This window comes from Oryctolagus cuniculus, chromosome 11, assembly GCF_051225735.1.
Source record: "Oryctolagus cuniculus isolate XC-2025 breed Fujian yellow rabbit chromosome 11, ASM5122573v1, whole genome shotgun sequence".
Taxonomy (NCBI): Eukaryota; Metazoa; Chordata; class Mammalia; order Lagomorpha; family Leporidae; genus Oryctolagus; species Oryctolagus cuniculus.
In genome coordinates this window covers 107,683,847-107,710,295 of record NC_142877.1, presented here as the reverse complement: position 1 = coordinate 107,710,295, position 26,449 = coordinate 107,683,847, and the positions used below count along the sequence as shown (strand labels likewise).

Genomic DNA, 26,449 nt, shown 5'->3' with positions numbered 1-26,449 from the left:
AGCCTGGAGCTTCTGCAGTGTCCCAGGCACTTGGACTATCTTCTGCTGTCTTTCCCGTATGCATTAGCAGGGAGCTGGATCAGAAGTGGAACAGCCAGGACTTGAATTGGAGCCCATATTTGATTGCAGGCAGCAGTTTATCCCACTGTACTGCAGCATTGGCCCCCAGAATTAATTTTTATAAGATTTATTTGAAAGACAGTGGTACAGTGAGAGAGAGAGAGAGAGAGAGAGAGAGAGAGAGGGAGGGAGGGGAGAAGGGAGAGGGGAGAGAGGAGAGATCAATTGATCTTATATCCTGGCTTACTCCCCAAATGGCTGCCATGGCTGAGGCTGGGCCAGGCGAAAAACAGGAACCAGCAGCTCCTTCCAGATCTCCCAAGTGGGTTCAGGGACCCAATCACTTGGGATGTCCTCTACAACTTTCCCAGGCACGTTAGCAGGGAGCTGGATTGGAAGTGAAGTAGACACAACTTGAACCAGTGCCATATGGGATGCCAGCACTGCAGGCACAGGCTTAATCTACCCTAAACGCTGGCCCGCAGAATTGAATTCTTAATATAAGGATGTGTTAAGCGTGAAGTATGAGTGTGTACTTTTTGTATGAGTTCTGAATAACAAAGTCTACTCATTGGAAATGCTGATGGCCGCAGTTACTTAGAGTCTAAATATACCTATTTCAGATTTATAAGCACCAGAGAAAAAGGTAAGGAAATGTGCTATTTCTGTCTTTTTTTTTTTTGGTACTCTATTTCATTACACAAAAGTTCCAAGGAAGCTTATAAAAGAACACCTACAAGAAGTATTGATTTCAAAAAATAGAAGAACAAAATTGGTACCCTAGAAAATAAAACTAGGAAGATAGCATTAGATAAATAAATGGATTATAAGGTTTGAATTTTAGATATAGCTATGCTTCTTCACTGCTAAAGTTAAAAAGTGGCTCCTTCTTTATTGAACAGAACCAAAAATACCAGTCTTCTGTAGCAAGGCTTTCTGTAGCTGTTCTTTCTAAAGAAATTTTCATGGACTTTGTATAGGGAAGGTGATGTTAAGTGATAAGGGGATGATGTTCCCTGAAGTTGTTTGCAGGAAATTGATCTTATATGTTATTTGCAAGAGAGTCATTAAGTTTTGGTAACTTTTTTGTTTTGTCTTTAAGGTACATACACAAAATGTTTAAGATAGAATAAGGTAAATATACGTTTTTTGTTATTTTCAAGTGACCTCTCACCTTCAGAAAGGTTCTCTGATTCAGCATGTTTGCTGTTCTACCATTCATTGATTTGTTTCTAACAGTAGTGCTGATATTTTTGTTCATTGTTTGCCTCCTATGTTATAGAAACTGTTGATGCATTGCTATCAGTTCAATCAGAATTCCCACTTAAATGAATGCATTATTTTCCACTTTTCATTTGGTTGTTTTCATAGGGGTTAGATAAAATCTATCTGGTGGTATTTGGTAGAATAAACTGTACTCTGTTTATGCAATCCACTCAGTTCTTTGGACACATACCATATTTATTCTGTCAGCATTTTCTCAGTAAGTAGTGTTGGTTTAAGTGGGTTATGTTTTAGTTGATCCATTGGCTTTTTTTTTTTTTTTTTAAGATTTATTTATTTATCTGAAAGGCAGTAACTGAGAAGTGGGGAGAGTGAGTTGGTTTCCAGGTCAGGCTAGGCCAAGGTCAGGAGCCTGAAACTCCATCTGGCTGTCCCAAGTGAGTGGCAGGGACACGAATTCTTGAGCCATCACTACTGCTTCCAGGGGGTACATTATCAGGAAGCTGACTTGAACCCAGTCTTTGGGACTCAGACTTGGCATTTTGATATGGGATGTGGGAGTCTCAAGTGGTGTGTGTTTTTTTTTTTTTTAATTTTAAAATAATCACAGATCATTAAAACTATAGTAGTATAACTTTTTTTTTTTTTGACAGGCGGAGTGGACAGTGAGAGAGAGAGACAGAGAGAAAGGTCTTCCTTTGCCCTTGGTTCACTCTCCAATGGCCGCCGCCGCTGGCGCGCTGTGGCCAGCGCACCGTGCTAATCCGATGGCAGGAGCCAGGTACTTATCCTGGTCTCCCATGGGGTGCAGGGCCCAAGGACTTGGGCCATCCTCCACTGCACTCCCTGGCCACAGCAGAGAGCTGGCCTGGAAGAGGGGCAACCAGGACAGAATCCAGCGCCCCGACCGGGACTAGAACCCGGTGTGCCAGCGCCGCAAGGTGGAGGATTAGCCTACTGAGCTGCAGTGCCGGCCACTTTTTTTTTTTTTTTTTTTTTTAAGATTTATTTATTTACATGGGAGGCAGAGTTAGAGAGAGGGAGAGGGAAAGAGTCTTGTATCTGCTGGTTTAGTCCCCAAATGGCTGCAACATCCTGAGCTGGGTCCACGTGAAGCCAGGAGCTTCTTCTGGGTCTCCCACGTGGGTTCAGGGGTCCAAGCACTTGGGCTATCTTCCGCTGTGTTACCAAGGCATTAGCAGAGAGCTGGATCGGAAGAGGAGCAGCCAGGACATGAACCAATTACACGAAATCAATTACTCTAGTTTAAAAAATTATTTGAAATAATAATTTGAAATACTTAAATTATAAATATACATGATTATAAATTATATATTATATAATAAATTATTATAAATTATAAATGTCAAATTATAAATTGAAGAATTATTTGATGTGGATTGAGGATTTATTATGCAGAAGATTTATTATCCTCTTATTCTTAGCATAGAAGAAATTGTTAGAAATGTTCAGCTGTCTTAGCAACGTATAGATACTTCAGGGTAAGAAAACTGGTGATGCTACTCTTATGTCAGGAGCAACCTTGGCAGTGAGTGAGTGTTCTGTAGAGCCAGCTTTTGTTTATTGGTAACTGAATCCTGTCCTTGTTGTCTCAAGCTCTTGTGTTTGTACAGAGGATTTTATAGTAATTCCATGTCTCAGACTTGCAGTTACTTGCCCTTTCCCTCTTCTTGTATTTTTCAAACTTGTCTAGAAAGTTTGATATCATTACTTATTACCTAAATAAATCTACTTGAGTTCATGAATTCAGTGTAAGTCAGTGGAGTCAAGATTTTTCTGAGGACTACCTCTGTATTTTAAGCCAAAAGAAGAAAGGGATACTTTCATTCTACTTTAGGGGTGAATCTTTTAGTCAGAGAGATCAGTCTGTGTGAGGTTGTGATAGGGTGTTTCAAAAACTTTATGAAAACCTTATGCATTTGCCATGAACTTTTTGAAGTACCCTGGCATTTGCTTTTTTAAGATTCATTTATTTATTTGAAAGGTAGGGTGAGAGAGAGTGAAAGAGACAGAGATATGTATACAGAGAGAGAGAGACATCTTCCATCTGCTGTTCACTCCTCAAATTCTGGGAGGTCAGGCTGAACCTCAGATCCAGGAACTCCATCCTGGTCTCCCTTGTGGGTTATTTGGACCATCATCTGCTACCTACCAGGAACATTAGCAGGAAGCTGAATCCCAAGCCCAGAGCAGCAACATCTAAAAAAAAAAAAAAAAAAAAAAGCGACATCTCTAATTAGGCATTCTGATATGGGATGTAGGAGTCCCAAGCAGTAACCTAACCTGCTGTATATGATGCCTGCCCTCTGGCATTTCTTAATATTTTAGTTCCCAAGGACTTCTGAACAATAAGATTACAGGATAAGGTATGTAAATTACTCTAATTCAGCTGTGATTTGTGCCAATTTGAGACTTATACTTTATGAAATTCATGGGGTGGTTGCTAGCTAAGCTCACCTTCATTCTGTAGTGTTGTTGCCATGAAATAGTTCCCTTCCCATGGTATGCTTCAGGAATCAAGCTAAATAGATCCATGTACTTTTTATTTATTCAAGTTTTGCATTCTTAACTGAATGATTTCCCAGCCAAACACTGATAGTACATGTGGAATTCTGGAAATTTCTTTTACATTGCCATATGGAGTTACAACTCCATACAACTCTTGTGGGCCAAATGATAAATATTAAATATCACAGGAAACATAAGATATCATCTCTGTTATGTGAGAATTGCCAGTGGAAGACTAAATGGATACTTTTAACCTTAAAAAGTTCTTTTTTTAAGTTGTAAGTGGTTGAAAAATTTCTGGGCTGGTGCAGCGGCTCAATAGGCTAATCCTCTGCCTGCAGCACCGGCACACTGGGTTCTAGTCCTGGTCGGGGCACCAGATTGTGTCCCAGTCGCTCCTCTTCCTGTCCAGCTCTCTGCTGTGGCCCAGGAGTGCAGTGGAGGATGGCCCAAGTGCTTAGGCCCTGCACCTGCATGGGAGACCAGGAGAAGCACCTGGCTCCTGGCTCTGGATCAGTGCGGTGCGCCGGCCTCAGTGGCCACTTGAGGAGTGAACCAATGGAAAAAGGAAGACCTTTCTGTCTCTCTCTCACTGTCCACTCTGCCTTTCAAAAAAAAAAAAAAAAAAATTCCTGATTGTGTTTGCATCATTTAGTTTTGACAGTTCTTTGCTCTCTGTATTCTTAATTCTAATAATTTTGGGTAGATTTCTTTGAAGTAGCATAATTTTACGATGGCCTTTTGAGTGAAGTGAAAAATTCCAGGGTATTAGAAATAGTGCATAGACAGTATAGAAGGGGGAAAGCTAAACAAAGGAGATTTGATTGGCATAAATGAAGTTCTGACTTTCTATTAAAATTAACAAGTCAGAACTTCATTTATGCCAATCAAATCTCCTTTGTTTAGCTTTCCCCCTTCTATACTGTCTATGCACTATTTCTAATACCCTGGAATTTTTCACTTCACTCAAAAGGCCATCGTAAAATTATGCTACTTCAAAGAAATCTACCCAAAATTATTAGAATTAAGAATACAGAGAGCAAAGAACTGTCAAAACTAAATGATGCAAACACAATCAGGAATTTTTAATCAGTGTGAATTAATATGGAACCCCAAATGAGCACTATAGGGGGAGCCTATATGAAATCAAAGGGGTAAAAATGATAAATGATTTTAGCAGTAGCTGGAAGATTAGTTCAAATGGAGAAAAGAGTTCTTCAGTATGATTCAGTAGTCAAGATCTGTGGGCCACATAAATGGGACAGTGGTGTTCCCTGGTGTTCTTTTTAAAATCTGTTTGACAGAGGCGTAGAGAGAAATTGGTCATATTTGCTAGTTCATTCCCCAAATGTCCACAACATACAGAACTGGGCGGGAGATGAATCTGGGAGCCGGTAACTCAGTCTAGGTCTCCTACATGGGTGGCAGGAACCCAAACGCTGTACCATCACTCCCCATCTGCCAGTGTCTGCGTTAGAGTGAGGGCCAGAACTGAGTATCAAACCCAGGTACTCTGATATGGTACATGGGCTTCTTTATTTTAGGCTTATTTATCGTATATTTATTTATTTGAAAGAGTGATGAGAGAAGAGATATATTCCATCCAGTGGTTCACTCTCTAAATGCCTGCAACAGCCAAGACTGTGCCAGGCTGAAGCCAGGAGACAGGAACTCCATCTGAGTCTTGCATGTGAGTGGCAGGGACCAAAGTACTTGGGACATCATCTTCTGTCTCACAGGGTGGGCGTTAATGGGAAGCTGGAATTAGAAGTGGAGGCGAGACATCATCCCAGGTACTCTGATATGGAAGATAGGCATCTTAAATGGTGACTTAACCCATTGTGCCACAGGACTTGGGCATCTTAATTGTTTTAATAGCTAAGCTGAATGCCTGTTCACTTCCCCTTTGTTCTGATGAATTTTCGTAGGGTTTGGCAATGGGATGATGACGGGATAGAAGAAATTGGTGTCAGAATGAACATGAGAAAACCAGAAAATTACTTTGGAATTGTGTGGGATATGAGCTGAGAAAGGTGGTCAGATGGTCAGTTCTTCAAGAAAAAGGATTTTTAGATAATAAATGGCAAAGCTAAGGAGGTCAGATGATGAAACTGATATATAAAAGGCTACTTACTGGGGCTTTTAAAAATATTTTTCCTTAAAATGGGAGGAGTTAGTTATTGAGGGAAATTGGTGAGGACTTTAGCTTATACAAGGTTGGGTCTTTAAATGAAAGTAGGGAAGAGAACTGAGCAGCCTTAGAGGCATCCTACTGTTTGGGTGCCGCAAAAAGCAAATTAAATAGGCATAATTCTTACATTTTTGAACCTGTTATGCAACTAAGCACTTATTGGGTATTCAAAGGAATGCACCAACATTTAAATAAAACAAAATAGTTTGTATAAAATCAGTCAAGTATAGTTTTATTTGATGTGATCTCTCTGATAGTACTGTGGTTTTTAGTGTATTTATATAAATATATAGTACTTAACCAGTTTTGAGATTTATGACTAAATGTAATAATTACTTATAATAGATTACATAACAACTTTTCTTGTTATGGGAAATGACCAAGTGTTAAACTCCCATTCAGTGTCTTTCTGAGTAGTTAGGCTTGACTTATGCTTGCTCACTTATAGCTCTGCTGGATTTTCCAAGTATTATTAATTTTCTTTAAAAAAAAAGATTTTATCTACTTATTAACTTGAAATACAGAGTGTCAGAGAGAGAGCGAGCGAGAGACAGCCAGAGATCTTTCATTTGCTGATTCATCCTCCAAATGACCACAGCAACCATATCTGGGCCAGGGCTAAGCCAGGAGTCAGGAACTCCATCCTGGTCTCCCATCTTCTGCTGCTTTCCCAGGTACATTAGCAGGAATCTGGATTGGACTCAAACAGCACTCTGAAATGGGAGGCAGGAGTCACAGGTGGCAGCTTAACCTGCCGCACCACAGCCCGGGCCCCTTCAGGCATTATTACTGAACCTTTGTGTTGGAATACAATGCCTCTCTGGTACTTTGAGCAGATTTTCTGTGAGGTTCTCATTTAGCAAACAAATATGCATATACTTCTTTTTCTTAAATTTTAAAAATAAGCATTTTTAGTATTAATGTTTTTTGTATCTAAAGTTGAATGCACAAAAAGTGTCCAGTATCAGTTTATTTTTTTGGTTAATAATTCCCTGACATGACTTTGTAGACCAGTGCTGAACTATGTGACAAAATTTTCACAGGGAATATGGAATTCTTCCATAAATCTAGATATGTACAATGGAAAGGCCGTCTTTTTTTTTTTTTTTTTTTTAAGATTTTTATTTATTTGAGAGGCAGAGTTACAGAGAGAGGGACAGAGAGGTCTTCTATCTGCTGGTTCACTCTCCAGATGGCTGCAATGGCTGGAGCTGAGCTGATCTCAAACCAGGAGCCAGGAGCTTCTTCCAGGTCTCCCATTTGGGTGCAGGGACTCAAGCACTTGGGCCGTCTTATACTGCTTTCCCAGGTCATAGCAGAGAGCTGGATTGGAAGAGAAGCAATCGACACTGGAACCAGTGCCCATGTGGGATGCTGGCACTGCAGGTGGAAGCTTAGCCCACTACACCACAGCACTGGTCCTGTCCTTTTTTGAAAGTATGAACCGATTTTTGTCCTTTCTTCATTTTTAGTTTTCAGATGTTTGATTATTTTGGAGGAAAGATAGTTTTTAACTTCATAAAATTTGGGAGAAAATTTTTTTGGTTTATGAGAGCCAAATATTTGGAAGTCACGCTTTTAAGATTTTTGGGGGCAGACATTTGGCTTTGCAGTTAAGACACTTGCCTTCCATGTTGGAGTTCCTGGGTTCAAGACCCCATTCCTCTCCTGATTCCAACTTTTTGCTAATACTCACCAGCCTGTGCAGCAGCAGATGGTGACTTAAGTGATTGAAACCTGGAACACTTGGATTGAGTTCCCAGTTCCCTGGTTCAGCCTGGCCCAGCTCTGCCAGTTGCAGGTAGTTGGGCAGTGAACCAGGGGATGGAAACTCTTCTGTCCTTCTGTCTATCCCTGTCTCTGTCTTAAGAAGATAAATAAAAATTTAGAAAAAGCCAAAATTTCTTCGACCATACACTGGAAGCTTTCAGGGCTGGGGAACTTTTTTTCTGCCAAGGGACATTGGCTATTTCCAAGATCATTCACAGGCCATACAAAATCATCAACTTAAAAATTAGCCTGCTATTGATTTATTGAATTTCTAGTTCTGCCTGCAGTTGCTTTAGTAGGGCCAGACCAAATGATTCTACCCTTGCTAAGTGCTTAATATATCAGAGAGACTCTCTTAAACTGAAATGGATAGGAATCTGTGATTCAATTTCCTTTTTAAAATATATACATTTTGGTTAGCTTTTGTTAGGTTATGGTGTGGTAATAAGCAGTTCCAATTTCCAATGGCTTTCATTGGTAAAGCTTTCTTATTTCTCATGCTTTATGCTGCAGTCCACAGGCAACTGTTGCAAAAAACACTAACAAAGAAGGAGGTACTTTCAATCTTCAAGCTTAAAAAGTATAACCAATCTTTTGAAGCCTCCATGTGCTTTTTCCACTTCCTCAAATGTGACCATGCCCTTGAAAATTTTTATTTATTTATTTATTTATTTATTTATTTATTTTGATAGGCAGAGTGGACAGTGAGAGACAGAGAGAAAGGTCTTCCTTTGCTGTTGGTTCACCCTCCAATGGCCGCCACAGCTGGCGCGCTGCGGCTGGCACACCGCGCTGATCCGATGGCAGGAGCCAGGTGCTTCTCCTGGTCTCCCATGGGGTGCAGGGCCCAAGCACTTGGGCCATCCTCCACTGCCTTCCCTGGCCACAGCAGAGAGCTGGCCTGGAAGAGGGGCAACCGGGACAGAATCCGGCACCCCGACCGGGACTAGAACCCTGTGTGCCAGTGCCGCAAGGCGGAGGATTAGCCTAGTGAGCCGCGGCGCCAGCCTAAAATTTTGATTTATCATAGTCTTTCTCATATATTGCATTGTTGAAAATGCCACAATTTATACTTTCTTATGGATTAATTTCAGTTTATTTTGTTAGTATGAAAAATGCTGTTAAGAACATTCCTTTTCTGGTATATAATGCAAGAGTTTCTTCCGGGTAGGTGCTTGGGGGGTGGAATTGCTGGCTCATGTCGGCTGTCTTCAACTTCAGTAGGACGTGCCAAATTATTTAACAAAGCCATTGACAGTTTACACTTGTACTTGTGGTGCTGTGTGTGTTAATGCTGCTTACATTCTTGTTTATGTTTGAAAGTCTAACTTGTCAAGTTTTTGGTCTGTTAGATGTAAATCAGATTTTCCTTTGAATATATTGGGAGATATTTCTTGCATGTTACTGAGTTCACAAATCATTTGGGATGACATTAAAGGTACAGATTTTGATTAAAAAAATCAGTGAGGACTGAGATCCTACATTTTTTAAAAAAGCTTTTAAATTTTTAAAATTTGTTTGAAAGGTAGAGTTAGGGAGGGAGGGAGAGAGAGAAAGAGACAGATTGATTGATGTTCTTATCCATTGATTTTCTCTCCAAGTGGCTGCAATAGCCAAGGTTCTGCCAGGCTGAAGCCAAGAACCTAGAGCTGCTTCTGGATCTCCCACGTGAGTACAGGGTCCCAAGCACTTGGGTCATCTCCCACTGCTTTCCCAGGACGTTAGCAGGGAGCTGGATTAGAAGTACAGCAGCTGGGACACAAACTGGTGCGCTTATGGGATGCTGGCTTCACAGATGGTGGCTTTACCCACTATACCACAATGCCAGCCCTTATCCTACATTTTTATTTGAAAGATTTATTTTATTTATTTGAAAGACAGAGTTACAGAGAGAGGTAGAGACAGAGAGAGAGGTCTTCCATTCACTGGTTCACTCTCCAGATGGTTGCAATGGCTGGAGCTGTGTTGATCCGAAGCCAGGAGCTAGGAGCTTCTTCCGGGTCTCCCACGTGGGTGCAAGGGCCCAAGGACTTGGGCCATCTTCTACTGCTTCCCCAGGCCATGGCAGAAAGCTGGATCAGAAGAGGAGCAGCTGAGACTAGAACCGGCACCCATATGGGATGCCGGTGCTTTAGGCCAGGGCTTTAACCTGCTGCGCCACAGCGCCAGCCCTTGATCCTACATTTTTAACAAGCTCTCAGATGATGCCAGTGCTATTGGACCAATACTTCACATAACAAGGATCTAAGGTACTAAGTCAGAATTGCCGTTGTGTTTGCCATGCTTATCATCTAAAGAGTCTTTGGAACAAAACTGTTAAATAATATTTAATGCAGCCAACTCAATCAATGTGTTTGAATCATGGCACATAAAGGTTTTTTATTTTTAAAGATTTATTTATTTGAGGGCCGGCGCCGTGGCTCACTAGGCTAATCCTCCACCTAGCGGCGCCGGCACACCGGGTTCTAGTCCCGGTTGGGGCACTGGATTCTGTCCCGGTTGCTCCTCTTCCAGGCCAGCTCTCTTCTGTGGCCCGGGAGTTCAGTGGAGGATGGCCCAAGTACTTGGGCCCTGCACCCCATGGGAGACCAGGAGAAGCACCTGGCTCCTGCCTTCGGATCAGCGCAGTGCGCCAGCTGCAGCGCGCCAGCCGTGGCAGCCATTGGAGGGTGAACCAATGACAAAGGAAGACCTTTCTCTCTGTCTCTCTCTCTCTCTCTGTCCACTCTGCCTGTCAAAAAAAAAATTATTTATTTGAAAGGCAGAGTTACAGCGGGAGAGGGAAAGAGAGAGCGAGAGAGAGAAGGGAAACAGAGAGAGAGAGAGAGAGAGAGAGAGGGAGAAGGAAAAGGAGAGACAGAGAGAGCTGCTCTCTGTTGGTTCACTTCTGAAATAGCTGGAAGGGCTGTGGCTGGGCCAGGCTGAAGCAGAAGCTTCTTCCAGGTCTCCCACATGAGTGGCAGGGATCCAAACACTTGGATCTTCCTCTGCTTGCTTTTCCTATGCCATTAACAGGGAGCTGGATCAGAAGTGGAGCAGCCAGGACATGAACCAGCACCTGTATGGGATTCTGGCATTGCAGGTGGTGGCTTGACCTGCTACACCACAACTCCGGGCCCCCAGTGCCAATTTCTTGATTTCCTGTACTCTTAGAAGTGTAAGACAGGCCTATACACTCCCGAGAAACACCTGAGGCCTCGAGACCCATTGTGATAGGTGGCTTTGAGAGTCTTTCCAGCTGTAGCAGCAGTAGTACAAATGGGCTCTGTATGTATACCTAGCATATGAGGATACTTCAGAAAGCACATGGGATCATGGAACTAAAGGATGAATTTATTTTGGTGCTCAAAATTTTTGATATCCATGCAGACTTTTGAATTTGTGTTTTCCATGAACTTCTTTTTCTTTTTCATTTTAGATTATTTATTTATTATTTGAGATTTATAGACAGAGGGAGAGACATTCTCTCCTGCCGGTTCACTCCCCAGATTGCTGCAACAGCTGGAGCTGGGCTGAACTGGAGCCAGGAACCAGGAGCTTCCTCTGGGCTTCCTATTCAGGTACAGGGGCCCAAGCACTTGAGCCACCTTCCACTGCTTTCCCAGGCCATAAGCAAAGAGCTAAATTGGAAGAGGAGCAGCCAGGACACGATCCAGTGCCCATGTGGGATACTGGCACTGCCTGGCTTGCTATGACACAGTGCTGGCCCCTTTCTGCTAACTTCTTGAGGATCCCCTGTGTTCATGGATTTCATTTTTTTCCACCAAAATAAGATTATTTAATTACATTTCCTGTGAATTTTTTGGAGTACTCTCATATGTCCTTTGCAGCTTCAGTGTCCATCACTGTCTGACTAGTTGCAGTGTGTCTGTGTCTCTTAGTTCCAAGTCTTTAGGGAAAATCTGTTTATGGGTCAGCCATTCAAGGTCCTTCCCTGGGGTTATGGCTCAGAGCAGATTTGAGAAGTGTGAATGGACAGAGTGCACTTTTAAATAAATGCAAGCTTTCTTTGGCTTGCGAAAGGCAGGACATGTATACATGTAATCTCTTTTCAGTTTGATGATTTCCTAAATAACAGAAGGAATTGTGTTCCTAAGTCTCTTATAATGGATTTCTGTGTGTGTGTGTGTGTGTGTGTGTGTCAGTGTCAGAGCTGCAAATACGAATATGACTTCAACCTAATTTTATACCTGAAATAAATGCCCCATACAGTATAAAGGACATCTGCAAGTTTGTTTTAACAAGTAAACAGCATCATTATCTCTTCATATTTTAATAGCAAAATATATCAAGTTGTAGATAAAGTGATAGGGCTTATTATTTAATGTTTTAAGTAAAACACTGTATACAAACGGGTGTTAAGGGTTGTAGCAATTTGATTCTGAGTCTTCTCTATAGGAGTGGAAACCATCACTTTTTGAAGTAAGTTTGTCCACTGCAGAACTTCAGAGGGAGTTGAAGACCTTGTGTAGATACTAGTTACATAAAGTATACAAAGATAAGAAATGCTTTTCATCAAAATGAGCCCACATAATAGCTTTGTAATCTATTTCTATACACAACAGCAATAGTATGGCACAAAGAAGCTATGTTTTAAGCCCATGAAGTACGGTATCAATACTGTAGGGTTGAAGAACTCATGTGTTTTCTACATCTAAATATGATAATCTAAACATTGAGATAGTTAATATTATTTATCTTAAAATTAAATTTTCATTTTTTATTTGAGAGGCAGAGAGGAAGAAAGAACCATAGAGAATTCTCATCTGCTAGTTCACTCCTCAGGTTCCCACAACAGCTAGGAATGAGCAAGGAGCTGGGAATTCCTTCCAGATCCCCCGCGTAGTGGCAGTGACCCAATCTCTTGAACCAGTCTCTGCTGTCTCTGGTAGTTTGTGTTGGTGGATGCTGGCATCACAAGCCAGAGCCAGAAATTGAACCCAGGTGCTCTGATATGGGACATGGTGTCTTAATTGGTATTTTAACCAATAAGTCAAATGCCTGTTTCAAATAATTTAATTTTTTAATTTTTTTCTTTCCAGATCCAGTCCCTTTGTGGAACTTCTGAACACCTTTTATTAGTGAAGGCATTTTCTACACAATGAAGCTAACAACTTAATTTAAACAAGTGTTTATGTGGTTCTGCTTCATCTGCTATGGTTCACGGCGCTTGAGATCTCAGGAGTACCGGATCTTTTGCAATGACAATATGACTAATAGTAAAGGAAGATCTCTTACTAATAAAACAAATGGTGGTTTAGGTAGTGGAGGAGGCTGTGTAGACTGGACTTTAAATTTAAACACAATTCAGTCTGATAAGTTTTTAAACTTACTGTTGAGTATGGTTCCAGTAATTTACCAGAAAAATCAAGAAGAGAGGCACAAAAAAGCAAATGGCATTTGGCAAGATGGACTATCAGTGGCAACACAGACTTTTAGCAATAGATCTGAGCAACACATGGAATACCACGGTTTCTCAGAACAGTCTTTTCACGGTAATAATGGACATATACCATCAGGTTGTAGCCAAAAGTATGATGACTATGCCAACTATAATTACTGTGATGGGAGAGAGACTTCAGAAACTACTGCCATGTTACAAGATGAGGATATATCTAGTGACGGGGATGAGGATGTCATTGTGGAAGCAAGCCCAAAATTACCGAGAGAGTCCAGTGGCATCATGGCATTGCAGATACTTGTGCCGTTTTTGCTGGCTGGCTTTGGAACAGTTTCAGCTGGCATGGTTTTGGATATAGTACAGGTGAGTTTTCTGCTTTCACTGGATTGTCTTTTTGTTACTGCATTTCTGTTTAAAATGTTGTATATAGGCTATTAATCCCAAATATTTATTTAGATTTTATTATTCCTTCATAAAGTGAGTGGCTGCTGACTCTGGTAGACAATCTTCTTTTTTTAGATGTGGTTCAAACTTGCCCCCCCCCCCCGAAGTTCTGATCATTCTGATCATAAAATAGTGCTTCTCTATAGATCCAAAAATAGGTCAGAGTATCATCCATTCTTCATCTATAAAACTCTCCTCTTCTCCAAACATTACTATCATTAAGAGGTTGTTATATATTGTAAACTTTCTTCTCTGCTTGTATATGAGTACATACATTAATGTGAATTATTTTCAAAAATGAAAATGAAATACTATTTTTGTGAAGCTAATTTTCATTGCTTGATAGTACATTCTGTACATCTTTCCAAATTGGTATATGAAGATTTTCTGTATTTTAAAATATTTCATCTTCCATTGTAGATGGAATTTTACTTATTCTTCATTGCAGATGTAAATTTATTTATTCTTCTATACTAGTGTGAAAATAATCCTTAGAAGTATATTTTTATACTAATATAAATATCTCCATAGGATAGATTTAAAAAGTGGTATCTTTGGGTATTAGACTATGTTTAAAATTTTATGGACACTTGTAAATTACCTTTCAAAAAGTTTGTAGTAATTTGTACCATACTACTGATATGTAAATACTGTTCTTTTTCTTTTTTTATTTAAATATTTACTTATTTATTTGAAAGGCAGAATTACAGAGAGGCAGAGGCAGAGATAGAGAGGTCTTCCATCTGCTGGTTCACGCCCCAAATGGCTGCAACGGCTGGAGCTGGGCCGATCTGAAGTCAGGAACCTGAAACTTCTTCTGGGTCTCCCGCGTGGGTGCAGAGAGAGGCCCAAGGACTTGGGCCATCTTCCGCTGCTTTCCCAGGTGTGTTAGAGAGCTGGATAGGAAGTGGAGCAGCCAGGACTCGAACTGGCGCCCATATGAGATGCTGGCACTGTAGGCAGCGGCTTTACCCACTACGACATAGCGTTGGGCCCAATGCTTTTATTTTTCTAAGATCCTAACAACATTTAGAAATTCTTTTTTTTTTTTTAAGTTTTATTTTCATTTATTTGAAAGGCAGAGTGATAGAAACGTGGAGACATAGACAGAGATCTTCCATCTGTTGCTTGACTCCTAAAATGGGCCACGATACCCGCAGCTGTGCCAGGCCAAAACCCGGAGCCTGGAATTATATCCAGATTTCCCATAAGGGTGGTAGTGGCCCTGGTACGTGAGCTATCTTCTGCTGCCTTCCCACCAGGGAGCTGTATTGGAAGTGTAGCAGCCAGGACTCAAACTGGTGTCTGTATGGGATGATGGCATCACAGGTGGTGCCCTGACCCACTGTGCTACAAGGCTGGCCCCCTAGAAATTCTTGACCTTTTTTATTTTTGCCAAATGACAACAAAATGTTATCATACTTTAATCAACGTTTTTCATTATTTTAAAAAATTTTATTTATGTTTATTTATTTGGAAGGCAGAGAGAGACAGAGAGAAATTGTCCGTCTGCTGGTTCACTCCCCAAATGCTTACAACAGCTAGGGCTGGACCAGATGAAAGCCAGCAGCCTAGAACTCAAGCTGAGACTCCCGTGTGGGTGGTAGGGACTACTATGTGAGCCATCTCCTGCTGCCTCCTAAGGTATGCATTAACCAGGAGCCAGAATCCGAAGCAGAGCTGGACTCAAATTCAAGCACTCTGATATGGGATGTGGGTGCCTCCAGTGGCATCCCAACTACTGCGCCAAACGTAAAATACTAAATGTTTAGTATCTTTTCTTATTTTTCCTGTGAATTCATCTGGTATCTTTTATCCATTTAAAAATTTATGTGCCACTTACTGATTTGTAGGAGTTCTGTATTATAGCCAGAGTACTACTCATTATATAATTATCTTTTTAAAGTAGTAAATTGCCAAAATGTAACATTCTGTTGTTGTCAGTTTTCATTTTTTAGTCAGAGAAAGGTTGGCTCTGGGAAAGTGCCAGATCCATCATCCTGTAATGTGCCTTTGTCTTGCATTGGTTGCTTCATGGAAGAATCTCAGATCGTTGTGACTGTAAGACACTATTCCACAGATAGCATGTTTTTCTAAATGGAAAATGTACATAAATTGAAACATTTTCCCACCATCAGTAGGAGAAATTATGTAAGTTATGTGGAATTTTAAAATAGATAACAATACCAGTACCAGTGGGGAATGAAACCTATCAACTTAAAATAATTATTGCAAGTCATCACAATGGTACCACAGCTGCTACAGCAAATAAGCTGATTATGGTTCATTTCTCTTTTTAAAAAATTATTTATTTATTTAATTTGAAAGGCAGAGAGGCATAGAGAGAAAGCAAAAGAGAGGGAGGGAGAGCAAGTCAGGGCAAGAGAGAGCTTTTATCCACTGGTTCACTCTCCAAATGTCCATAATAGGCAGCACTGGGCCAGGCCAAGGCCCTGGGCAAGGAACTTAATTCAGGTCTCCCATATAGATGGCAGGAACCCAATTACTTGAGACATCACCTGCTGCCTCCCAGCATCTTCCACTGCTTTCCCATGCCATAGCAGAGAGCTGGATTGGAAGTGGAGCAGCTGAAATTTGAACCAGCACCCATATGGGATGTCACCACTGCAGGCGGTGGCTTTACCTGATAAACCACAGCGCCGGTCCCTGATTATTTTATTTATAGATGTGTAGGAGTTATTGATATATTAATGTTACTTTTACCTAAGCATCTTTAAAAATTTCTTCATCATAACCAGATCTGTGAATATGGGCAATTTTATTTCATTTTCAATCTTTTTTTTAAAGATATATTTATTTATTTGAAAGAATTACAGAGAAAGGAGAGAGAGAGATCTTCATCTGCTGGTTCACTCCCCGAATGGCCACAATGGCCAGGGTTGGGGTAGGCCAAGGCCAGGGAGCTAGGAGCTTCATCTGGCTCTCCAGCGTGGCTGCAGGGCCCAAGTACTTTGCCAGGTGCAGTAGCAGGGAGCTGGCTTGGAAATGGAGCAGCCGGGTCACGAACCGGTGCCTATATGGGATGCCCCTTGTTGTTTTTCAATCTTACCTTTTTATCTATTTCAGAAAATGTAGTTTGTTTAACATTAAAATGTTAATATAATTAAGTATATGTATAGTAAAAAGGGAAAATAATACCAGTTTAATAAGACATTTGATAAAATTATATATAGATCTATGATTAAAAAATGAAAGTCTAGAACCAATGGCTAGAAAAGATATTCCCTAATCTGATAAATGGTCCTACCAAAAAATCTATAGCAAAGATCACACTAAGAAGTAAAATATAAAAATATTTCCTCCTGAAGTTGGGACTAAGACAAAGATATTCACTATCACCATATCTAATATTGTTCTAATAACTACAAGAGGCAAGAAAAAAATAAAATATGTAGACTTTGGCCGGCACCGCAGCTCAATAGGCTAATCTTCCGCCTGCGGCGCCAGCACACCAGGTTCTAGTCGTTGTCCGAGCGCCAGATTCTGTTCCAGTTGCCCCTCTTCCAGGCCAGCTCTCTGCTGTGGCCCAGGAGTACAGAGGAGGATGGCCCAAGTCTTTGGGCCCTGCACCCACATAGGAGACCAGGAGAAGCACCTGGCTCCTGGCTTCGGATCAGCGCGATGTGCTTGCCATTGGAGGGTGAATCAACAGCAAAGGAAGACCTTTCTCTCTGTCTCTCTCTCTCTCTCTCACTGTCCACTCTGCCTGTCAAAAAAAAAAAAATATATATATATATATATAGACTTTAAGCAGAAGGAAAAAATGTCATTATATGAAAATAAGATTTGTATATCTAGAAAATTCAAAATAACCTATAGGTAAATTATTTGGATTATATTATTTGAATTATATTTATTGGATTAATTTTTGGGTTATAGTGGTTTTTCCCCCCATAACCACCCTCCCACCCGCAAACCATCTCATCCCGTACTCCCTCTCCCATCCCATTCTTCATTAAGATTCATTTTTAATTATCTTCATATGCAGAAGATCAACTTAGTATATGTACTAAGTAAAGATTTCAACAGTTTGCACCCACATAGACACACAAAGTATTAAGTACTGTTTGAAGATTAGTTTTACCATTAATTCTCATAGAACAACACATTAAGGGCAGAGATCCTACTTGGGGAGCAAGTGCACAGTGACTCCTGCTGTTGATTTAACAGTTGGCACTCTTATTTATGACGTCAGTAATCACCCAAGGCTCACTGTCATGAGCTGCCAAGGCTATGGAAGCCTCTTGAGTCCACAAATTCCGACCTTATTTAGACAAGGCCATGGTCAAAGTGGAAGTTCTCTCCTCCCTTCAGAGAAGGGTACCTCCTTCTTTGATGGCCTGTTCTTTCCACTGGGATCTCACTCACAGAGATCTTTCATTTAGGTCATTTTTTGCCACAGTGTCTTGGCTTTCCATGCCTGAGAAACTCTCATGGGCTCTTCTGCCAGATCTGAATGCCTTAAGGGCTGATTCTGAGGCCAGAGTGCTGTTTAGGGCATTTGCCATTCTATGAGTCTGCTGTGTATCCCGTTTCCCATGTTGGATCATTCTCTCCTTTTTAATTCTATCAATTATTATTAGCAAACACTTGGTCTTATTTATGTGATCCCTTTGACACTTCATCCTATCTTTATGATCAGTTATGAACTTAAACTGATCACTTTAACTAGTTCAGATGGCATTGGTACCTGCCAACTTAATGGGATTTGGAGTCCCATGCACGTTTCTAGCTTTACCCTTAGGGGTAAGTCTGAGTGAGCATGTGCTGCACTGTACTTCTCCTCTGTCTCTTATTCCCACTCTTATTTTTAATAGGGATCAATTTTTAGTTGGATTTAAACTCCTAAGAATAATTGTGTTTTAATTAAAGAGTTAAACCAATGGTGTTAAGTAGAAAAAGAAAATACTAAGAAGAATAAATTAGTAAGCTGTTCCTTGACAGTCTGGTCAAGAGCTGATCAAGTCATTGTTTCTCATAGTGTCAGTTTCACTTCTGCAGGTTTCCTTTTAGGTTCTCAGTTAGTTGTCACAGATCCGGGAGAACACATGATATTTGTCCCTTTGGGACTGGCTTATTTTACTCAGCAGATTCCTCCATTTTGTTGCAAATGACTATATTTCATTTTTTTACCACTGTGTAGTATTCTATAGAGTACATATCCCATAATTTCTTTATCCAGTTTTTTGGCATAAAGTTAATATGCCTAGTCCATGAAGTCTTGCTGGGATAGTCACTTCTTAATAGCATTTGTAAAATTTCACTTAGTGTTATTAAATATTTGTAAGATCTTTACAATTTAGAAAGCATGTGAGTGTCTGTTTTCTTTTTTATGTTATTTCTCCAGAGGCTAGATAGGATGGATATAATCTTTATTTTAGGGATGAAGAAATTGAGATCACAGATGTGACTCATCGAGGATCACACAGGCAGTTAGTAACAAATCCAGGATTTGAATCACAAATCTTGTATCCAGTTGAGTGCTGTCCATTTTTTGACCTTGGGAAAAGTATTTAACCTCTCTGAATCTTTATTTTTATAATTTGTGAAATTAGATAATAGTGCTGTAATTATCCTGTGGAATTGTGTAATTGATGTTGGAACCAGGATTCAAATCCAGATGATCTACCCTTGAGTCTGTGTTTTTAACTGCTAGCTGTCCTATCTCTTGCCATTATAAAGGAATACAGTTTAAGAGCATAAGGATTGTGTAGCAAGCTAGATACAGAATTAGATGCAGTTACCTGTCAGGCATCACTGAGTCTTTTAAAGTAACTCAAAGCTTCAAAGCTCAGGAGGATGGGGTTAAGCTAAATGTTCTCTGATAAAATGACGTACATAGTCATTCAAAATGGAAATGCAAACTTGAAAAGATGGCTGGGATTATTAGTAATGTCTTTGCTTTAAAATATTTTTTTATTTAAAGTGTCAGAAAATTTTATCTTATTTTTACAGCACTGGGAGGTGTTCAAAAAAGTTACAGAAGTTTTCATTTTAGTTCCTGCGCTCCTTGGTCTCAAAGGGAACTTGGAAATGACATTGGCATCCAGATTATCCACTGCAGTAAGTTTTTTCCTACCTCACCGTGTGTATATGACCTGTACTGCTTCTCTCTTTTATGGAGAGCCTGTATCAGGAAAAGAGATTTTTCTTTGTCTATCAAGTAAAATTCTAGACCTCAGATCTGTGCTAAGTAGGTTATACCTGATATCATACCCTGGAAATTATTATGGATGTGTAATCTCAAGAAAAAGAAATTTGCCTCCTCTGATGCTAGGGTGTCCTAGCTATTATATTCTGTGCTTAAGACATGGAGTGAGTCAGTTACTGAGATTCTTTAAGGTTTGGTGGTTGGTCGATTGGTATTTCAATTTTTTATGATCATAGAAGTAATATATGCTTATTGTAAAAACTGAATTAAAGGGGAAAAAGTGTAAAGAGAAAAACTTACCACCACCCCTTGTCCTCTACCTAGATATAATCACTATTAATATTTTGGTATAGATCCTTCTATACCTGCGTATCCATGCTTACACTTGATTAGATATATCTCCCATATGGGTGGCAGGGACCCAATTTCATGTGCTCCCTCTCAGAGTACACATTAACAGGAAGCTAGAGTTGGAAGTAGAGCTGAGACTCAAACTTAGACACTCCATTGTGGGGCTGTGGCATCCCTAGTGGTATTTTTTTTTTTTTTTTTTTTTTTTTTTTTTTTGACAGGCAGAGTTAGAGAGAGAGAAAGGTCTTCCTTTTTCTGTTGGTTCACCCCCAAATGGCCGCTACTGCCAGCGCGCTGTGCCAATCCGAAGCCAGGAGCCAGGTGCTTCCTCTTGGTCTTCCATGCGGGTGCAGGGCCCAAGGACTTGGGCCATCCTCCACTGCACTCCCGGGCCACAGCAGACAGCTGGCCAGGAAGAGGAGCAACTGGGACAGAATCTGGCGCCCCAACTGGGACTAGAACCTGGTGTGCCGGTGCCACAGGCAGAGGATTAGCCTAGTGAGCCATGGCACTGGCTCCCTAGTGGTATCTTAATGACTGCACCAATTGACTACCCCTTTTTTACTTAAAACAAACTTGAAAGTTTGAAAGCTAACTTTTTCATTTATGTGCAGGACTTTTATAATTTCTTCTGATGCTTCTGTGTAGTATTTATTGTCAATTATAAAAGTAAGGGTAAAATATCATAGCTATAGAAGGCCATTCTGTGGTTACCTTAATCTTTTTGCTTTATTAAAGGGTCTTTTGTCATTTTTATGATTATTTGCAGGAGAATTAGTATAAATAAGATTATAGGATTTAAGGAAGGCCTTCAGAAAATATATAGAGAATGTTAAACATAAGGTATAGGAATTTAGCCTACTCAATCTGTTGAAGATCAGCTATCTTTAACGCTTGTTATTATATAAAAGTGGAGATTAAATGCTCATGGATAAAAAGATGTGTTGATAAAATAGTTTTCATATTTTAACAAGGAAATTAAATCATGATGAATCCAAATGACTTTATTTTGTCCTTTTGAGTCAAAACTTATCTCTAAACTGATTAGCTTGAAAAATTTCCCTTATCTTTTTTTTTTTTTTTTTTTTGACAGGCAGAGTGGATAGTGAGAGAGAGAGAGACAGAGAGAAAGGTCTTCCTTTTCCACTTGTTCACCCTCCAATGGCCACCACGGCTGGCGTGCTGCAGCCAGCGCACCACGCTGATCCGATGGCAGGAGCCAGGTGCTTCTCCTGGTCTCCCATGGGGTGCAGGGCCCAAGCACTTGGGCCATCCTCCACTGCCCTCCCGGGCCACAGCAGAGAGCTGGCCTGGAAGAGGGGCAACTGGGAAAGAATCCGGTGCCCCGACCGGGACCAGAACCTGATGTGCTGGCGCCGCTAGGTGGAGGATTAGCCTACTGAGCCGCGGCGCCGGCCTTTTTTTTTTTTTTTTCCCTTCTTATCTTTTTAATGATTTGGGAAAAAATTATAGTAAAAATATAGTAAAATCATTATAAAAATAAATTAACAGTAGTATATAATTAGAAAATAAGTACAGCGATTGTATAAATTGTTGAGTTAAAAGGTCTATGATCTAAGGTCTAAAATTTTTGAATGCTGATGTAAGAATAAAAACCGCTGTCCACAGTCCTAAAGATTTTATATCTATATATCAAATATTTATTTACTTATTTATTTGAAAGGCAGAATCACAGAGAGAGTGGAAGAGATAGAGATTTCCATCTGCTGGGTCACTCCCTAGATCACCACAGTGGCCAGGACTGGGCTAGGCTGGAGCTGCTGGGACTTGAACTGGTGCTCATATAGGATGCTGGCATCATAAGTTGCAACTTAACCTGCTGTGCCACAATGTCAACCCCAACATATATTTTTTGAAAAGCCTTTAATACTTTATTTGGAGTAACTGGCTTAGCACAATGTGAAGAGCACTTTTTATTTTTATTTAAAGATTTATTTTTTATTTATTTGCAAGGCAGAGTCACAGAGAGAGAACAAGAGACAGAGAGCTCTTCCATCTCCCAGTGGCTGCAGCGGCCGAGGCTGAGCAAGGTCAAAGCCAGGAATCTGGAGCTTCTTTGAGGTCTCCCACATGGGTGCAGGGGCCCAAGCACTTGGGCCATCTTCTGCTTCCCCAGGCACATTAGCAGGGAGCTGGGTCAGAAGTGGAGCATCTTGGTCTTGAACTGGTGCCTATATGGGATGCCGGTGTTGCAAGTGGAGGCTTAACTTGCTACACCACTACGCCAGTCTGATGAGTACTTTTCTACTTTAAACAGAACTAACTTCTGCTTCAAACTTTTCCAAGAACTTTTTTTTTTTTAAAGATTTTATTTATTTGAGAAGCCAGAGTTACAGACAGAAGAGAGAGAGAAAAGCCTTCCATTTGCTGGTTCACTCACCAGATGGCCACAGTGGCTGGAGCTGGGCCAATCTGAAGCCAGGAGCTTCTTCTGGGTCTCTCATGTGGGTGCAGCGGCCCAAACAGCTGGGCCATCTTTCACTGTTTTTCCCTAGGCACATTGGCAGGGAGCTGGATCAGAAGGGGGATTGCAGGGTCTCCAACAGGCACCCATATGGGATACTGGCACCACAGGACCTTCTGTGCCACAGTGCTGGCCCCTAAGGATCTTTCTTAAACTATAAATATCAATCTGTAGTCATAACTTTGTGGAATAGGACTATTTATATTTAATCCGAAACTGTTTCAGTCAAGTAAGTTTTAGCTTCCTACTGTTTTGCAGCTTTTTTGAGATGTAATTGAGTTACAGTAAACTACACACTTTTGAAGTTTATGGTTCAGTGAGTTTTAATATTTAATATATACCTGTAGATCTGTCATCACAGTCAAGACAGTGAATGTTCAGGAAGATATTAGTTTGTGTGTATTTTAGTATGCACATTTTATTATAAAGTCTTTGGATTATATAAAAGTAAATACCAGGATTTCTGATTCCAGTTAGTGCAGAATGAAGTATTTGGATGAACCTTCCTAAACATTCATAATTACAGTATTCAGAGGAGTTACTTGAAGGTGATGGAAAGTGAAAGGGAGAAAAAAAAAGAGTTTGCCCTAAAAAGACCATAACTACAATGGGTAAGAATTGAAGAGTTTGTGGTGATTTTGCCCATAGGAGTTCCCTAATCTCTGATCTCATGTGGCAGAGACCTTACAGTCTTGCCAGTCTGTGACAGAAGACATAGTTCAGAGCTGCCAGAACAGCTGGAAATTTAAGAATTTAGGGAAGAAATTCTAGAAGTAAAGAAGAGCTAAGACCTCCAATCTGAGTATAAGATTTGCTCAAACTAGGGACTTGGGCCATATTCTACTGCTTTCCCAGGCCACAGCAGAGAGCTGGATTGGAAGAGGAGCAGCTGGAACATGAACTGGTACCCATATGGGATACTGGCACTGCAGGCAGCAGTTTTACCCACTATACCATAGTGTCGGCCCCAAGAAGTTTTTAAGATACAGGAAGAAATGTGAAGTGGACCAACATTTAAAAAACTAATATATTGGCTAAGATTTGTATTTTGCTTGTTTTTTTTTTTTTTTCCTGAGTGTCTTGTATGACCTATTCATGGCTATAGTGTCATAAAGTAGTCTTCTTGGCTTCAGTTATCAGATGACAAGCTTGGACCTGACAAAGCAAGTGGAAATTTTGGGGGCTGTCCTTGAAGTAGAGTTCTGCAGAGAGAGTGAGCCCCCAAATCTGAGTATGAATGCTGCCAAATCTTTGGTTGGCTATGAAACTACAGAGATGTAGAAGAGTTCTCTAAAAGGCTAGACTAAATAAAGAGCAATCATTTGTAACCAAAAGAACCCAGCAGAGAGATGAGCTACTCTGTACTATGGGAGAGGAGAGACAAGAATCTATGCTTTGAGTCTAGGCAAGTCAGCTGCTGCCGATTAGAAGGAGAACCCACTACTCCTCACAAGAAGATAACAATATCCAGAGTCACTGTAATTGATTACACTGTTTTCTAGCCAAAAATTACTAGATATGAAAAGAAACTGAAAAATGTGATTCATATTCAAAAAAAGTATGATTCATACGCAGTCAATGAAAAACATATCCATGTGGGCTGATGTGAGACTTAACAGTCTTTCAAGGAAACTGGTATAATATATTCAAAGATCTAAAGCAGAGTATATTAGAATAATTAAATGTCTTAATGAGTGAACTAGTTGGTGTTTCTGTGAAATTATTGACCCATTTTTCTAGTACTTTAAGATATGTGTAGGGACCAATGCCATGGCATAGTAGGTTAAGTCCCCACCTGTGGCACTGACATCCCATATGGGCACTGATTTGTGTCCTGGCTGCTTCTCTTCCTATCCATCTCTCTGCTGATGGCCTGGGAAAGCAGCACAGGATGGCCCAAGTCCTTGGGCCCCTGTACTCGTGTACATGTACCAGAAGAAGCTCTTGGTACTTGGCTTCAGATTGGCCCAGCTCTGGCCGTTTGGGGAGTGAACCAGCAGATGAAAGATATATTCTCTCTCTCTCTCTCTCTCTCTCTCCCTCCCTCCCTCCCCCCACCCCTTCTCTCTGTCTGTAACTCTGCCTTTCAAATATATACATAAATCTTAAAAAAGATCTATAATTTAAAAAAATTTGGGGTACACAGAAGTCTTTATTAGATCATGGTCTATTGCATCACCTTCCATGTTCTTGATTTCTCTAGCTGAACACCATTACGTCAACTAATCAAATAAAGTAGGTCTAGCAAAGACCTTTAGACAGAACACTCAAACTTTCCCCTCTCCACCTCTGTGGGAAACAGGTGTTTCATGTTATCCCTAAACTAATAGATAACAGAATGGGTTAGTCCAATTCTTGGTACAATTTTTACAAGTTGGAAGCAATAAAATCAATTTTCCATGTTCTTACATACCACATTCATTCCCCAGTGCCTGCCTATAGCATAACTATTTTTCTTAACAGGTAGATTTGAGTCATTATTTATTTTTAGTTTACTTTTAATCTTTCTAAAATCTTTGCTTTATAAAGTTATTCATTAATATATTCTTTATTTTTTATATTACATATGGGTTTAGTTATTTTATACTAAAGTAATTGAAGATTCAGGAACTTCTAGATCTGTAAGGAACAGAGTATGATCTTTATCATTTTGTAACATGGAGTAATTGAATAAAGTTCTACTGTCAGTCTGGGATTGATCAGGGAAGCAGAACCATGGTGTATATTGTGGCAGTGAGTATTTAACAAAAGAAGTTGGACAAATTTGGGGGAGGTTGGAGAAGTGATCTGTGGTAGGAGAATCAGGGAGGTAGCCTGAAGCACTAGAGCAGGGGGAGAAAACCACATGTGTCCTGCAGCAAAGAGGTCTGCACTCCAGAACTAATGGCCTTTGCTTCATTTGGGCCTTCCAAATCTTAGGCAAGTTTCATTCACTGGCAGACTGTAGCCTAATGCTATAGCTAATGTTATATATGAGGAATTTACTTGCAGGCCTTAGAAAGTACTGCTGCTGATGGTATCAGGTGAATTTGTCACAGTTACATTGTGCCACTCCCACTTTTGTTGATCCTTTTCTACACCCTAATGTATAAATATTTACAGTGGCCATTATGCAGCCCTGGAGTCTTTATGTCTTATACTTTTTCATGTGATCATTTTAAATTGCTTCCTGTATGTATAGATACCTAAGAAGTCTTTTTATAAAATTTTTTAAGGTTTATTTATCTGAGAGAGAGAGAGAGAGAGAGAGAGAGAGAGAGAGAGAGAGAGAGAGACAAATCTTTCATTCACTGGTTCACTTCCCAAATGGTTCCAACAGCCAGGGCAGGGCCAGACCAAAGCTAGGAGCCTGGAACTCCATACGGGTCTCCCACGTGAGTGCAGGGGCCCAAACACTTGGGTAATTTTCCACTGCTTTCTCAGACACATTCACAGGGAGCTGGATTGAAAGTGGAGCAGACAGAATGCGAACTGAAGCCCATACGGGATGCGAGCATCATAGGCAGCAGCTAAACCCACTGAGCCATAACACCAGCCTTTTTTTTTTAAACACTATTTTATCTTATTTATTTCTTGAACTCCAAACCTGAGATTTATTTTTATTTAAGATTTATTTTACTTGTTTGAAAGGCAGAGTGACAGAAAGGGAGAGATAGAGATCTCCCATGCTCTGGTTCACTCCCCAAGTGGTCAAAATAACTGGGGTTGGGTCAGGCTGAAACCAGAAGCCTGGAACTCCATCTAGGTCACTCATGTAGGGGGCAGAGGCCCAAGCACTAGGGCCATTTTCTGCTGCTTTCCCAGGCTCATGAGTAGGGAGCT

At 40.5% G+C, this 26,449-nt stretch overlaps 1 protein-coding gene across 13 annotated transcripts in view; it reads left to right on the top strand.

The window, feature by feature from the left end:
• Positions 1-26,449, top strand: part of SLC41A2 (solute carrier family 41 member 2) — a 147,364-nt gene that overhangs the window by 27,535 nt on the left and 93,380 nt on the right. For 10 of the 13 annotated variants that reach the window (XM_089308914.1, XM_051846057.3, XM_089308910.1 and 7 more), the window contains exons 2-3: positions 12,817-13,538; positions 19,596-19,703. In XM_089308914.1, coding sequence (XP_089165040.1) covers positions 12,909-13,538; positions 19,596-19,703 — 738 coding nt within the window. In that variant the 5' untranslated portion in view covers positions 12,817-12,908. Of the gene's footprint in view, positions 1-9,375; positions 9,443-12,816; positions 13,539-19,595; positions 19,704-26,449 lie in introns of all 13 variants that reach the window. The other 3 variants (XM_089308908.1, XM_089308907.1, XM_051846058.2) reach the window with 1 other exon arrangement.